Genomic DNA, 17,114 nt, shown 5'->3' on the forward strand with positions numbered 1-17,114 from the left:
GCAGCTGCACACAAGCCTGAGATCATTATGTGCAATGCCGAGCGTGGGCTTTGAGTGGTGGAAAGTGCCGCCACTGCACAATGGAGCAGTGGAAATGTGTTCTCTGGAGTGATGAATCACACTTCACTATCTGGCAGTCCGATAGATGAATCTGGGTTTGGTGGAAGCCAGGAGAACACTAAATAATGGAACGCAGAGTGCCAACAGTGATGTTTGGTGGAGGAGGTATAATGGTCAAATAATTACACAATTGTAAGCCTCCAACTTTGTGGCAACAGATTGAGGAAGGTCATGCTCATAGCGAGGTCCAAAAAGACATACTTGGCCCACACAGAGCCCTGACCTAAACCTTACGGATGAATTAGAACATTGACTATGAGGCAATAGGCACAAATTTCCACAGACTCCAAAATCTTGTAGAAAGCCTTCCCAAAAGATTGGAGGATATTGCACAGGGGAAACTCCATATTAATGCCAACAGTTTTGGAATGGGATGTTCAGCAAGCTTTTATAGGTGTGGTGACCAGATGTCCACATACTTTTGGCCATATAATGTATATGTTACTAAAATGCGAAGAACAACCAAAAAGTTCTAATTCGGTGGCTCTTATTCTTCAATGTTGCGTACGGACAAATTTGACTGTACAACCCCAACTCCAAAAAGGTTGGGATGCTGTATAATATGTAAATAAATGTAAATAAAAACAGAATGCAATTATTTGCAAATCTCATAAACACGTGTTATTCACAATAGAACGTAGAAAACATATCAAATGTTTAAACTGAGTAAATGTATCATTTTAAGAAAAAAATAAGTCTCAAAAATGTTGGGACGGGGCAACAAAAGGCTGGAAAAGTAAGTGTTAGTAAAAAGAAACAGCTGGAGGTTAATTGGGAACAGGTCAGTAAGATGGATCTTTGAGAGGCTGAGTCTTTCAGAAGAAAAGATGAGCAGAGGTTCACCAATCTGTGAAAAACTGCATCTACGGTTTGTGGAACAATTTCAGAATAATGTTCCTCAGTGTAATATTGTGAAGACTATGAATATCTCATCATCTACAGGACATAATATCATCAAAAGATTCTGAGAATCTGGAGAAATCTCTGTGAGCAAGGGACGAGGGTGAAAATCAATACTGCATGCTCGTGATCTTCGGGCCCTCAGGCGGCCCTGCATTACAAAACAGGCCTGATTCTGTAATGGAAATCACTGCATGGGCTCAGAAACACCTCCAGAAATCATTGTGCCATCCACAAACGCTGGTTAAAGCTCTATCATGTAAAGATGAAGCCATATGTGAACATGATCCAAAGCTCATGGGCCAAAGCTCATTTAAAATGGACTGAGGCAAAGTGGAAACTGTTCTGTGGTCAGACAAATCGAAATTTCAAAAATTCTTTTTGGAAACCATGGACTAAAGAGAAAGAGGAGAGGGACCATCTGGCTTTTTATCAGCGCTTAGATCACAAGCCTGCACCTCTGATGGTATGGGGGTGCAGTAGTAGCTTGCACATCTGGAAAGGCCCCATTAATGCTGAAAGGTATCTAGAAGTTTTAGAGTAACATATGCTTCCATGCAGATTCCATCCCATCTTTACTTCTTAAAGACTCCGCCTCTCTACGATACTCTTTTTATACCCAATCATCTTACTGACCTGTTACCAATCAAACTAATTAGTTGCAAAATGTTCCTCCAGCTGTTTCTTTTTAGTAACGCATATTTTCCAGCCTTTTGTTGCTCCCTTCCCAACTTTTTGAGACGTGTTGCGGCTATGAAATTAAAAATTACCTTATTTTTTTCTTAAAACGGTACATTTCCTCAGTTTAAACATTTGATAGTTTTCTATGTTCAGTTGTGAAGAACATATGGGTTTATGAGATTTGCAAATCACTGCATTCTGTTTTTATTTACATTTATTTACAGTGTCCCAACTTTTTTTGGAATTGGGGTTGTAAAACGAGCACACGCAATTTCCAATGAAAGTTATTACTTTATTCAAGTTCGACTTTTGCGAATCTTTATGATCAATCTTGTGTCAGGTCGCTGGGTGTGTAAATTATAGCGTACTATTTGTTGATTTGCAGTTAAATAACCTGTTACTGGAAGGAAATTTATTGGCTCATATATTGGCTAGATTTATAAATACAGTCATAATGAAACTGTCAGTTAAAGATGGTATTTTTTAGCTTTAACCTAGCTATAAATAGAGTTTACCTATCTACCTGCAGGTGAGGTGGGAACGTGATTCAGCTTTCTAACTGAATATGGCCATGAACAGCTGTTATATTCTGGAACTGTATTTTCCCCCTCAGGTCTCCCTTTCCTTATATTTCCTTGGCTCACTGTTGTAGCATAAAGCCTTTCATGTAAATTAGATGAATATGAGGTTAAATTCTGGCATGTCTTATGCATATGATATGTAAATAAGTGACTAGTGGGTGGGCGCTTGCATCCACGCAGCTGATTCATCATTTGTTCTCAAATCACTACTCGTTCTGATGTTGTCAGTTCTGAGCCCTGGGTTAAATATGTGAATTGGTTAAATATGCATCCTACACTGGTACAACCCAAAAATCAATTCTGTACGGGATTATGACTCAGACTGTCCTGACATTTAAAAAGCCTTTTAAAAAAATGATGGCCTACAAACAGAATGCCACTCTACTCCTTATCTCAAACTGTAATCCGCCCACCCACCCCCCAAACACACATGGTGATACTCTTCGCGAGACCAAATATACACTCACCATCCAATTTAACCATGGCAAGGTTGTTGGTGCCAGATGGCCTGGTTCGAGTGTTTCTGAAACTGCTGATCTCCTGGGATTTTCACATACACCGGTCTCTAGAGTTTACACAGAATGTGTGAAAACCAAAAATGATTCTGTGAGCAGAGTGTCTGCAGGCTGAAACACCTTGTTGATGAAAAGATCAGAGAAGAATGACCAGTCTGGTCTGAGTGGACAGGAAGAATACAGTAACTCAAATAATCACTCTTTACAACCATGGTGTGCAGAAAAGCATCTCAGAATGTACAACACATCAATCCTTAGCTACAGCAACAGAAGACAATATCAGGTTCTGCTCCTGTCAGCCAAGAACAAGAATCTGAGGCTAAGTGTATATTACATGCTTAAAAATATTACTATATTCATGAATCCATTGCGAGAAAAAGGTGAGTCCGATTTGTTTCCAATTTGGCTGTAATGTTAAAGCAGCTTCCCCAAAATGAAACATTACAAATGACAGTTTGGTAAATTGGCTGCTCCATTGCCCCCATCCCCAACTTTCTACTTCAGCCTGCACAAATACATATACATATACATATAAACGCACACCCACACACACCAGCCATCAAGAGGAGCCTCAAGCACAGCAACAGTCTCTGGAGCCTGATTTCTATCAGTATTGTTTATATTGATCATCACTTAGCTGAAAAGACAGAGTAGTGCTAAGTAGTGAACAGAAATATTTGAACAGGAACAGAGGTACTCTACATGCAGAGCATGTCAGCCCCCCTGCTGAGCATCTGCTGATGGCAGATATACAGTATTATTCCACTGGCGAAAATCACCCACATGGTTATCAACAATCCTTACATAAAGATCACACACATGCTATAGTAAAAATTCTTCGGTAGCTGGAATATGCATTGTTAGCATACATCTGTAGAGTAGCAAACATAAATAGCTAGACATAACATTATAAAAAATGCATAAGGTATTACATAAATTGATACAAACTGACATACAGTGCAGTAGCTGAACTAGCTATAAGGATGACATCAGAAGGAACCTGCTCAACAGAGTGATAATAAAGCTTACCTGTTACAGTCCACGTGAAGCAGTAAATGACTGGCGCTAATGGACAAAGCGATTTTATGCCACTGACCATCAGCTAGTCTATATGGGAAGGTCTCAGATCGCTGTTTTCCTTTGTGGCGATATTTGTAGCGGATTTCCTCCCTAAGTCCACTGCTCTCCAGTTCGAAGTAGCTGGAAGGGAAAAGAGCACAGTTTTAACATGAATCGCTAATAAGAACCAACCTGCTATTCTGTGTTATTCTCAGTGGCAGACTGAATAACATTCCCTGCCAGTTGTGCCATCTGTGAAGATATCCACCTCTCAAACAGCTTGTGTAATAATTACATTACAATAACATTACATTAAAAAAACCTCTCCCCATTTTAATGCCAGCACCTTAACTCAGTACTATTAGCATTTCATATTGACTTGGATCAATCAGCAAAACTGATTGGAGTTCCAGGGACGAATGATGAAACATCTTCAAAACCAGTCATTCTGACTGACTTCCCTACCGGTGCAGTATGTGCAGTCATGTGCCACTAACTAGTAACACAATCTAACACAACATCTACATGCAAAATAATTACAACCTCTGCAATCAGTAGGGCCTTTGGTAAAGGTACACCCACAACCTCAGCTTTTTTGTTTGTTTGTTTGTTTAAGCCCACATAGCATCGCTGCAGCCTCTGCAAATGCATGGTCACATCATGAACAATTTAAAAATTGAAGTGGTCATTTATCAAGTCTAACAAGACAGATTTCTATTTTGTTCCCCCAATAAAAGAAAGAAAGGCTTTAGATCAACAGTAGAATCAGAAATTACGCCATTATTCTACTTATACTGAACGAGAGGTCCTTTCTGAGCAGAGCTTGGTATTTTATTTTTCCACATCACCATCACGTTTGCCTCAACTCTCCTTCCAAACAGTAGGCATTAATATGCATGAAGCCTGAAAGACACACTGCTCAGTAGAATACCAAACAAGGCTTCACAAGCCAAGAGGTGCTTTTTTCTGTCCTCCACTACTTGCTTATTCTGAGAGAAACAACCAGTAAGAGTGAAAGTTTCCATTGCCAGTTGATTTGGCACTAATGTGTCAAGGGTAACAGAAAATATTCAATAATATACATCATTTAATATCTGAGATCATTAAAACAAAAATGAAATCACATAATAAAAATCCATTCTAGAGTGACCACAGCATGTACAGGTTATATATACAGTGGTGTTGGAAAGTTTGTGAACCCTTTAGGATTTTCTACATTTCTTCATGGTCATTTACTTATTGAGGAAAATGAGCCAATATTACATATATGTGAGTGGTACAAGTATATGAACCTTCACATACTTCAAGTATCATTCAAGCATGTGGTGTGACCCCCTTGTGCAGCAATAACAGCAGACAAACGTTTGGGGTAACTGTTGATCAGTCCTGCACATCGGCTTGGAGGAATTTTAACCCGTTCCTCAGTACAGAACAGCTCTGGGATGTTGGAGGGTTTCCTCACATGAACTGCTTGCTTCAGGTTCTTCCACAACATTTCTATTGGATTAATGTCAGGACTTTGACTCAGCCGTTCCAAAACATTAACTTTATTCTCCTTTAACCGTTCTTTGGTAGAGCAACTTGCGTGCTTGAAGTCAGTGATTGCTGCATGATATACTTTCTCTTGAGATTCAGTTCACAGATAAATGTCCTGGCAAGTCCTCCTGGTACAGATGCAGGAAAACAGGCCAAAACCATGATACTACCACCACCATGTTTCACAGATGAGATAAGGTTCTTATGCTAGAATGCAGTGTTTTCCTTTCTCCAAACATATCACTTCTCATTTAAATTAAAGGTTCTCTTTGTCTATTTTAGAACTCATATTTATGTCTACTGCTGTTACATTTCTTCTCAGTAGCAGTAAATGAGGCTCAAAATCAAAGCTGAAAATACAGCCAAATAAGGCTGAAATCAATTTCTCATTTCAAATCAAGACTTTGATTTGTATTTTTCAAATACAAACTTTGAACCTTGTTCAAAAGTTTAAAGGGATCGTTCAACCAAAAATGAAAATTCTGTCATCTATTACTCACCCTCATGTCGTTACAAAACCTTAAGATTTTCATCTTCGGAACACAAATGAAAATATTTATAATGAAAGCTGGATGAGATTTCTGTCCCTCCATTTACAGTCCAGTAACCAAAACATTGTGCTGACACGAGAGCGGACAAAAAACATCCACGAGGGCGGACAGGTCCCGCGGGAGCATCCACAACGGGAGCCGGAAGTACTGCACTGTTTACAGCAGAGGAAGAGGGACGCTGTCCACAATCTGAGTCACAGAACAATCTTTGTAACATAGATGTCTGTAATTTCTATATATAGGAGGACTTGCATTTTTTTGCCTGCTCTCGCTTCAACACGGCATGCATGCCTCATGGTTCTCTCGTGAACATGCATCGGGATCTATGTGGAAGTGGGGATAACTTGTGAATTTATGTGCATAAAAGTGTAAATGGTGACCTTATTTGTTCATTTAAGGAAATTAACATAACATTGTTGTCCAACACACGTTAGCTGCATACTTAGTTCAGCTCTAGTCTCCCGTCTGTGCTTTCAGAAGAAAGGGGGTTGGATGAAAGTGACCAATTTTAGAAGTGGGATAGGACATGTCTTATCCCAATGCCAATGTCCCAAAAACTGGACTGCAAAGTGTATACCCTGGAGAGCAAAGGGAAAGTAAGCATGCGTTTGTCAGCGCTTGACAAAGGGAATAGAAACAGAATTACTCCACACGTTCACTTCACTGCTCCACACTTGTGCATGCACCATTCACAGCACTTAATAACCACACTTACTGATAATGTTCTTCACGCTCAGGTCACAATCCTTCAACCTTTTGGTCATGCATGCAATCAGCATGCTTGTTGAAAAAAATTGGTACTACATTAAAAGAAAAATCCCCAAACCCTCTGTGAATCATGGTGGTGGATTGATGAAAGATTTGGGGCTGTCTCATGAATGTCCATGGACTTCATAAATTGCATTATGGACAATGATATTTTTAAACCCTTCTGCCATAATATTAGGATGTGGCCATAAATAGATTTTAACAAGATACATCCAAGGCAACACAAATGTTTGAGGGACACAAAGTCACCATTTTGCAATGGTTATCTCAGTCTCCAAATTTAAACCCTGATGAAAGCTGTGGTCTGTGTTGAAGAGGGCAGTGCACAGGCACAAACCAAACAATATAAAAGCAGCTTTAAAATGTTCTGCAAGTTTGTTTGTTTTTTTAAATTGCTTTTCCATCCCATTTTCTCCTCAATTTGTTCTTGCCAATTTCCACCCACTAGGAAAGTCTCCCCAGGTACCAGTTGGAGGCGTCACGTAAAGGTGGCACGGACCGAAACAAGTGCAGGTTATGAAGTTTAATCCAAACACGACAAGTCCAAATGGTAATTCCAAATTCCACAAGGGCAAGGGTCATACAATCAGGTAAACAGGCATAAACTAGGCTAGGCAGAGAATCGAGGTCAACAGAGTAAACAAAGTCCAAAACCAGAATATGAACACTTAGAACGGCTTGGTTACGACAGAGACAAACGCAACTGAGTGTATACTTCACAAAGACATTGTGTTCAAACAGTCTCTTTTATGTGTGGTGTGATTGCGAGTGTAAATGGGAACAGGTGTCTCTGATTAGAACGCCGGAGAAGGTGAACACGGGAGAGTGTGGGTCTTTATCCAAATGGAGTGACTGGTTTGATGTGATATGACATGAAGAGGGTGGGGCAAACATACGCCAGCTTCAGGAGGAATGCACTACCTGTCCTCTTCAAGTCAAGTCAAGTGGTTTTTATTGTCATTTTAACCATATATAGCTGGTACAGTACACAGTGAAATGAAACAATGTTCCTCCAGGAGCATGGTGCTACATAAAACAACACCCTAACTACACGAGACACCATAGAACTAAATAAGACCTACACATTTTCATATAAAGTGCGCGTGCAAATGTATGCAAACAACAGAAGACAGTAGAGTAACTACTAAAACTGGACAATAGGCATAGTGACAGTGTAGCGCCAACCAGTACACAGTTCTAGTGTGGAAGTGTCCAATATAACAGGTAGTGCAAAAGATAGGTGCCAAAGAATAACAATATAATTAGTGCTGTTAGTGCTGGTGTGCAATGCCTGAGTAGTTTGCATTTCTCATTTGCCATAAACAATTGCCCAATTTTTTCACAATTTGTTAGGATTTAAGAGTTTATTGAGCACACACACAACAGATTGTGCTGTGTCTCTGGATGCAGTCTGTTCGAAGAGGAATCAGATTGCATCAGAACCAGAATTCCACAGACCTGTGTGTGTGTGTGTGTGTCTGTGTGTTTGTACTGAGACACTGCAGAGTCTCAGCAGTATTACATAAAGAGGCCAGATGTCTCAGTACTATTTCTAGACCACCAAGACAAGACTCGTAGGACAGGGCAGAGGAAATATGGAAGGTGTGGCCTAACGAGAGATTCAAGAGAAATCTGAAATTAGACACACATCAATAATCAGTTAGCTAGCTATATGTTTGCCAGCTCCATTTTTTTTTTGATCATAGAATTTTTATTTAAAATTTACATTTTAAATTACACCCCACCCAACAAACAACCACAGCCAAAACCAAAAGAAAGGGGGAAACAAAAAAACAATAAACGAACAACCAGAGAAAAAAACAAGCACACAAAAAAACAAACAAACAACAAAAACAAAAACAAACAAAAAAACTAACAAACATAAGAACCCAAAAAGATGATCAGGAATTACAGTCCACCTCTCCTCAATCCACCACCAGGGTGTGTACATCATTGAAGTAGGTAATAAATTGTGCCCATTTTCCCCAAAATAAGTCACCCCTGCCTCTGATGTTGTACTTGATTTTTTCAAGTTTTAAAAAGAAGATTAAATCTTTAAGCCAGACTGATATAGAGGGGGGTTGTGGAGAGGTCCAAGACAACAGTATTCTGCGCCGAGCAAGTAACGATGCAAAGGCCACAACACTAGCTTGTTTATGGTTCAGAGGCTGATGCTGAGATGGAACACAAAGATGGCAATTAAAGGACAGACATCTAATTTGATTTTAAGAGCGTCGGACATAGTTTTGAAAAAAGAGTTCCAAAAGTTCTGCAGTTAGGGACAGAGTGCAAACATATGACTCAGGTTACAGGGCGAAAGTTTGTATTTTTCACACATGTCAGGAACATTGGGATATATTTTAGACGGTTTACTCCTAGAGAGGTGAGCTCTATGGACCACTTTAAATTGTATGAAACTGAGTCTAGCACAGGACGTGGTGGTACGTATATTATCTAACGCTCTGCCCCAGTAATCATCCTCAAGCTCCAGGCCCAATTCCTCCTCCCAAGCACCAATGGTTTTGATATTGTAAGAATTGTCCTGTGACCAGATCGTTGCATATATCCGTGAGATAATGCCACCCTTATGAGGATTCAGCTTGAACACCTCTTCCCATGCAGACTTTGTAGGTAAGGAGGGAAAACCAGCGAATAGGGAGGAGACACAATGCCTAATTTGAAAGAAACGGAATAGGTGAGACGGAGGCAGGCTGAATGACGAGGATAATTCAGAAAAGCTTGCAAACACATTATTAATGAAAAGATCCTCAAAGCGTTTCAGACCCTTCTTTTCCCACAAAGAGAACGTGGAATACATAAAGGAGGTGGGAAAGAGGCGGCTATTACATATAGGTGCCATGGTTGAGGCCGAGATGAATTTAAAATGATGGCGAAACTGATAGAAAATTGTGAAAGGGCTATAGGAAGGGAGGAGAACACCATAGCAGGGAGGGAAGTTGAAATACAAGACTTCGCTACTAAGTGGCACCATGGAAGAGAGGGGGCCTGCACCCAGAGCACCAGTTTCTGAATATTAGCCGCCCAATAATAATACATGAAATTGGGCAAGGAGAGGCCACCACTTAGTCGACTCCGCTTAAGTGAAAATCTGGAAACCCTGGGAGTTTTCCCTGCCCATATAAAAGAGGAGATTAATCTAAATTCTTGAAGAAAGATTTGGGTAAAAACAATGGGATGGACTGGAAAAGGTAGAGGAATTTTGGAAGAATGTTCATTTTTACCGTGTTTATTCTACCAAGAGGAGATAATGGTAGAGCTGCCCATCTTTGGAAGGCTGACTTCATGTATGAAATTAAGGGTGTAAAATTCGCCGCCATTAACGCAGAATAAGAACGGGTGACATTAACTCCAAGATATTTCAATTTTGAATCCTCCAAATGAAAAGGTATTTCAGTCTGTTTTATTTTTTGGCCAGATTGGTTTATGGTAAGCATTCACTCTTCTGTAGGTTCAGTTTATACCCGGAAAATTTCCCAAAGTCATTTAATACGCGTATTATCTCAGGACTAGATGCAATCGGATCTGTAACATAAAGTAGTTAGTCCTCAGCATATAGGGCTAGTTTATGTTCAGTTCCCTTGCGGATTATACCCTGAAATACAGGGAGAGTTCTAAGCGCCATCGAGAGAGGCTCAATTGCTATGGCAAAAACTAAGGGAGACAGAGGACATGCCTGGTGCGTACCCCATGACAAAGTAAAATAGTCACATTTAGCATCGTTGGTATATATACAAGCTTACGATTCCACATATAATAAACGGATCCATGATATCAGTCCGTCCCCAAAGCCGAAACTCCTTACCACTGTAAAAAGATATTCCCATTCTATTCTATCAAACGCCTTTTCTGCGTCCAGAGAGATGACCACTTCAGAGGAGTCGCTGTTTTGTTTTGAATACAAAATGCTAAGAAGAGTACGAATATTAGAAAAGGAATGCCGTCCTTTTATAAATCCGGTTTGCTCCTCTGAAATAATGCTAGTTAGAACCCCCTCCAAACGAGAGGCCAAAAGTTTGGCTAAAATCTTGACATCAGCATTGAGGTGGCTAATAGGCCTGTACGAATTACACAATGTTGGGTCCTTCCCATCTTTGAGCAATAAAGTTATAGACGCTTGTCTCAATGTTTATGGCAGCGTCCCTAGTTCTAAGGATTCCTCGGATACAGCGAGAAGTAATGGGGCCAATACAACACGAAATTTCTTATAAAATTCGGCAGGAAACCCGTCCGGGCCAGGTGATTTCCTAGATTGCAATGAGTTGATTGAGTTAGTGATCTCATCTAAGGTGATGGGGCTGTCAAGCTCAGATGCCAATAGAGGGTCAACTCTGGGAAAATCAATATTTCCAAGAAAATGGTCCATGTTACCTGAATTGTCAGGAGATCCAGCTGTGTATAAAGAGGAGTAAAAACTTTTAAAAGTTGTATTAATTTCTACAGGATCCGAGGTTAATGCACCATTGGACTGCATAATCTGAGCAATAGAGCGCGAGGCCACTCGACTACGCAGTTGGTGAGCCAACAACCGACCGACCTTATCTCCATATTCATAATAATTGCCACGCATATGTAACAAAAGCCTCTCCGTCTTTCCTGTCGATAACAACTCGAACTCCGCCTGCAAATTAAGCCTTTGTTTATGCAGCTCAGGGGTCGGGTTGAGAGCATATTGGTCGTCAATAGCTCGAATATTATCAGATATCTCTTTTTCCTTATCCTTGCGTTGCTTATTGGCATGAGCAGAATAAGAGATTATCTGTCTGTTTAAGAAGGCCTTTAGAGTTCCCCAAAGTAAAGAGTAAGAGATTGAATCAGTTTGATTAGTAAGAAGAAAATCATCTATCGAAGTATATAAGTATAAGTATAAGTATAAGAGATATACTTGCAAAACGCTGAATCGGATAGAAGTAGAGAGTTAAGCCTCCATGGTGGACGAAAGGTGCGATGTGAAGGTAGAAGAATGTCAAGACTTAAAGAAGCGTGGTCTGAAATAACAGTTGGTAGATATTCAGAGTTTACAACCCGAGAAATTAGAGAATTATTAATAAAAAAGTAATCAATGCGAGAAAAAGATTTATGTACGTGAGAAAAAAAAGAATATTTTCTCACTGTGGGGTTAAAATACCTCCACGGATCAATGTAACCATTCTGAACCATAAACTCAGAGAATACCTTTGCTAGATTTGTCCAAAACCGGGTCAGTAACACAGTTTAAATCTCCCCCAAATATCAAGAGATGCGTGTTCAAAGCAGGAATTTTTGACAACAAATTCTGAGCAAAAGGAGCACTATCAAAATTCGGGGCATATACATTCACCAAAACTACTGGCGTTTGTGAAATTTTCAATTCCACAATCACATATCTACCATTTACATCAGAAATAACGTTATCAAAAGAAAAGGGTAAGTCTTATTTATCAGAATAGAAACTCCCCTGGACCTGGAATCAAAATTGGAGTGGAACATATGCGATGTCCAGCGAGCTTGGAGTCTGCGTTGATCCCTGAGGCGGAGATGAGTTTCCTGAAGAAATGCAACGTCAGGTTTTTGTAGTTTTAAATGCGTCAAAATCCTGGATCTTTTAATGGGACCATTCAGACCTTTCACATTCCAACTTAGGAATCTGAATGAGCTTCGGGTATTTTCCGCCAATTTAGATTAGTACAGAATGGAGTACAGAGAGGTTGATATCAATAAGGAAAGGGGGGAAAAAAGAAAAGGGAAAAAAAGGGAAAAAAAGGAGAAAAACTCACGACAACAACATTACACCCCACCCTCCCCCACCCCACCACCCCCTGACCATCAATTATCTTCTCTCCATTCCCGAACAATGGAGGCAGAACCCTACAACACTGGAACATCCGATACTGTTGAACCGTACCTATTCTTGTTGTGTGCGGTCACTCCCGAGCAAAAAACAAAACAAAAAAAAACAACACACAGTCATTATGTATCACAGGCAACCAGTAGATTTACATGGAAACTGATATAGTTGTCCACACCCGCAAAGTTTTACAGTCCCATTACAGGTATTAATAAATTGGTTAACTGTCATGTAGACAGATTAAGATGGAGGATACCGTTCATTAAACCATCGTTGCGCTTTTTGGGGACAGTCGAATTGTAGCGTCTCATCACCGAGGTCTATCCGAAGGCGAGCAGGGTATCTGAGAGAAGACCGCACATTTCTCTCACGCAAGCTGTTTCTCACCGCAGCGAAGGCCGCTCTCCTCTTAGCGACGCGGGAGTTGAAGTCAGGAAAGATGAAGACCTTACGGCCCTGATGGAAAAGTTGATTCCAACTACCGCATCGAACAACTTTTTCTCTGTCATGAAAGTAGTGAAACCGCACAATCATCACTCTGGACCTCTGATTCTCTCGCTGCTCCTCCGAGGACACGGGGCCAATGCGGTGCGCTCTATCCAGCAATGGAGCAGTCGGAAAGATTTCTGATCCGAGCACATCCTGGAAAAATTTAGACATAAATGTTACCGGATCGCTCCCTTCTTCTCGTTCCGGAATACCGATGACCCGGAGATTGCAGCGAGCGGGACTCCAAATCCTCAACTTTCTCGGTGAGTTGTTTGTTAGCCGAAGTTAGCTTCAGCACCGTCTGTTCCAGTGCTACAGTGTGGTCACTGTAATCGTTCAGGTGCTGGTCAAGCTCGTCAATACGCCGTCCTTGTGAATCAATGCCCGATTTAAAACTCTCAAACGACGCAACAACTGGGGCCAGAGCGGAGTCAATAGCTGCTTTCACCTGAACTGCGATGGTAGATGTTAGCTCCACTATTAAAGTGTTGCGGAGATTTTTAAAAATCCAGCGGTAGCTTGTCGCCATGACTTGTCGTGCTCGGTGAAGATTTAGATTTCCGTAGTCTTTCAGAAGCCATAATTCCTTTCTGGTTATAGTCGTGGACCGAGTAATTGAAAATGAGCGCACCAAATGTCTTAGAAAAGATTCAGGTTGCCTGAAAAGTACAATTAAAAGATAAAATGCTCGGGAGCTCACTCCACTCGTGCCTTCTCACTTACATGCTCAGCCGGAAGTCAGGATTCAGCTCCATTTTAAAAATGGCGACAGACAGTGTCTCTGTGATGCAAAGGTTAGAATAGAATAGAATAGAATAGAATAGAATAGAATAGAATAGGTTTGTCCAGATATCAGTATAATGTTTTGTCATATGTTATATGAATAGAGAATGTGTATATAACAGAAATAATAGAACATTGTATCTGAACATAATGCGAAGACATGCTAAAAATAGCTAATATAAAGTTATTTTGAGTGTGATTTAAGTGCATTGATCTTGTGATAATATCAAAATACTTCCCTCATGCATACATTAATTTCATTTTAATTACTTTGACAGGCCAACGTAGACTTACCGTTATTACTATCCAATTACACTCTCTTGGATGCTCAGCAGTCAGCAATGGCATTTTCGACAGTAGTCAAATGAAGTCATATGACTTCTGCTTTGCTTTAGCAGTTTCCATAGTAACATCTGCACAATGTGCCTTATGTAAAAACCCTAAAACAATTAACACAATTCAGAGCGATCTCCTTTCAAGTCAAGAGAACATTAACAGCTGCGTGAGTAACAAGGCAGGACGTTAGCTGTAGCTTGTCACCACTTTGGACGTGCATTCACAACATCACTTAAGCAGTGGCGTGGATCTGACTGCTCATTTCTATCATTTAAAAAAAAAAGAGGCAGAGACTGACAGCACAACCTGCATCCCAGTGGAGAAAAGTAAATATAGATTCAAGGGTGAATGAGCACCCAAGTACATGCCAATGTAGTAGAATCACTGTGATTGAGCAATTTGACATATCATCGTTTGAATTTGGTTGTAGCCTGTGCTGTGAGGTGATGTGTAACTATACTCTGAGAGCTTTTATGGTCAATTAGCTCTGGATCCAAGGCAGTGACACGTACACTCAGGTCCACTACAAAGCAGCGTTCATCCTTGATCAAGAATAGGCTTAGGAACTTTGTCTGAATAGACTGCTTACTATATTTTTATAGACTGTGATGTCCAGAAATTTTTTTTTTCAACCAAATACAACAAAACTTCAGTATCCTCAAGGAGATATATTTGCAAAGTTTATTTATATAAAATTTACAGACTTTCAGTTGTTTGTGATGAACAGATCAAGATCAAACAAATGTGAGTGAAATAGTTCAACACAATGAATGCTTCAAGTGGTTTCCCCAAATTCAACTGAAAATGCAACTTGTAATGATTTTTCCAGTCTCAAAATTATTCACCCCTGAATAGAATCCCTCACAACAGCACACATATGCAAACCAGGTGTTATCTCAAGCATACCTGATGCTAAACTAATCAAGGGCTTCATTAGTTGCAGCAGGTGTGCTTGACCTGGAACACATGAAATACCTGAACTGGCTAGGGGTAGAAAACATATGAAATACCTGGACGGGGCAGAAAAAGGAAACTATCAACAGCTGCAAGCAGATTTGTGAGAAGGCAGGTTGTGAAAAACCCTCGAGTGACTGTGAAAGACCTGCAGCAAGACTTGGTGTAACAGGCTCTGAGGTTTCAGCGAGCACAGTAAGGTGCGTACTAAACACAGAAGGTTTCCATGCCAGAACTCCAAGACGTTCACCACTACTGACCCAAAAGCACAAGAAAAGTCGCTCAAAATCATATAAATAATCCACAGAAGTTTTGGGATTCTGTTCTGTGGAGCGATGAAACAAAACTGGAACATTTCGGCACGATGGATCAGCGGTACGTCTGGAGGAAGAAGAATGAAGAAAGAACACTCTGTCCACAGTCGAGCATGGTGGAGGGTCGGTGATGCTCTGCGGCTGCTTTGCATCCTCTGGCACTGGAAACCTGCAGCGTGTGGAAGGCGAGATGGATTCATTGAAGTATCAGGAAATCCTAGGAGAAAACATCATGCTGTCTGTGAGGAAGCTGAAGCTTGGGCATCATTGGACCTTCCAACAGGACAGTGATCCCAAGCGTACCTCAAATTCCACCAAGGCTTGGTTGCAGAAGAAGTCCTGGAAGATTCTTCAGGGATATCACAGTCACCTGACTGAAAATAATAAGTAAAATAAATAAAAAATAAATAAAAAGAATGTGGTTGCAGCACGCAAACCCAGAATATTACTGAACTGGAGGCCATTGCTCATGAGAAACGGGAGAAGATTCCTCAGGAACGCTGCATCTCGTTTGCAGCAGGTCATAACAGCAAAAGGGTGCTGTACTAAGTACTAAAGATGCTTACCATGAAGGGGTTGAATAATTTTAAGACTGGAGAATTCATTATAAGTTGCATTTTCAGTTGAATTTGGGGAAACCACTTGAAGCATGCATTGTGTTGAACTATTTCAGTTACTTTTGTTTGATTTGTTCACTGCAAACAGCTGAAAGTCTGTACATTCTGACAATAAACCTTATTTGTAATTGGGGTTGAATAATTTTGATTGCAATTGTATGTCTCCTCGAGCTTATGTTACATGATTCTTATCTTCTAAAAAAAAGTAAAAATCCCCAAAGTGAAATCAGTGCACAAGTGGGAAAAAAGCAAGCGTTTCAGGGGATTCCACTGGGAGCTTTACTTGCGCTGTAAAATGCTGCCTGCACAAACTCAAATAATCACTAAAATAATACAGTCAGCTGTTACAGCCAAGCACAAGAGCTCTTTAACAATCAGTCATAAACCAGCTCAGTCTGCTTTTATAGGTAATACAGAACAATCCGTGCTCAAACTCTCGGCTTTATAGTGATCGTCCTCTATTCGTTATCGGCCATTATTTATATCTTCTATCCTTTAAAGGCCTTTTGAACATTTAGAATGATAAATACATGCATACACACTTATGGAATTTACTAAAACTAATACTGCATGTTCTTCAAAGGAAGTTAAATGAAAAGTTTCATCAGCTATTTACCTCAAGCTATTATAAGATTTAGTTGCACTCCATCCCTAATAAGTCATTTGTTTCTTGCACTCTGTCATGATTACGGTGTGGTAGGAACAAGCTCATGGAGCAGTAACATCATGATAGGGTAAATTGACGATGGGTTTTGGTGGTTCAGTGGGGAATTGCACGACATCTTTATTTGTATCCTTTGTTTATTTCACACATCTGGCTAAAATGCATCTCAGCTCTACTGTGGTATTTTGAAGGATCTGTTTTTAAATGTGCCTTTAGGCTTTAATACTGCATTGTAAATAATCTGTATCTGCATTAGGAATGTGCCTTCTGCTGAATTTTAATATTCAAAAAGCCCCTTGCCTGTATCTAAAGGAACGAAACATGATACAGAGTGTTGGTGGTGTTACGTAACCAAATGTGAAGTGTGTTTTATTCCTCTTACACCACAGCAATTTCCCAGC

General features: G+C 40.2%; 1 protein-coding gene across 1 annotated transcript in view; it reads right to left on the reverse strand.

Annotated features, from left to right (window-relative positions):
* The window catches only part of LOC108270557 (protein kinase C-binding protein NELL1), a 211,458-nt gene that overhangs the window by 159,887 nt on the left and 34,457 nt on the right, over nt 1-17,114 (reverse strand). Inside the window, exon 4 of the mRNA XM_017477381.3 lies at nt 3,827-3,997. Coding sequence (XP_017332870.1) covers nt 3,827-3,997 — 171 coding nt within the window. The remainder of the gene's footprint in view (nt 1-3,826; nt 3,998-17,114) is intronic.

The sequence above is a fragment of the Ictalurus punctatus genome, chromosome 10 (assembly GCF_001660625.3).
Source record: "Ictalurus punctatus breed USDA103 chromosome 10, Coco_2.0, whole genome shotgun sequence".
Taxonomy (NCBI): Eukaryota; Metazoa; Chordata; class Actinopteri; order Siluriformes; family Ictaluridae; genus Ictalurus; species Ictalurus punctatus.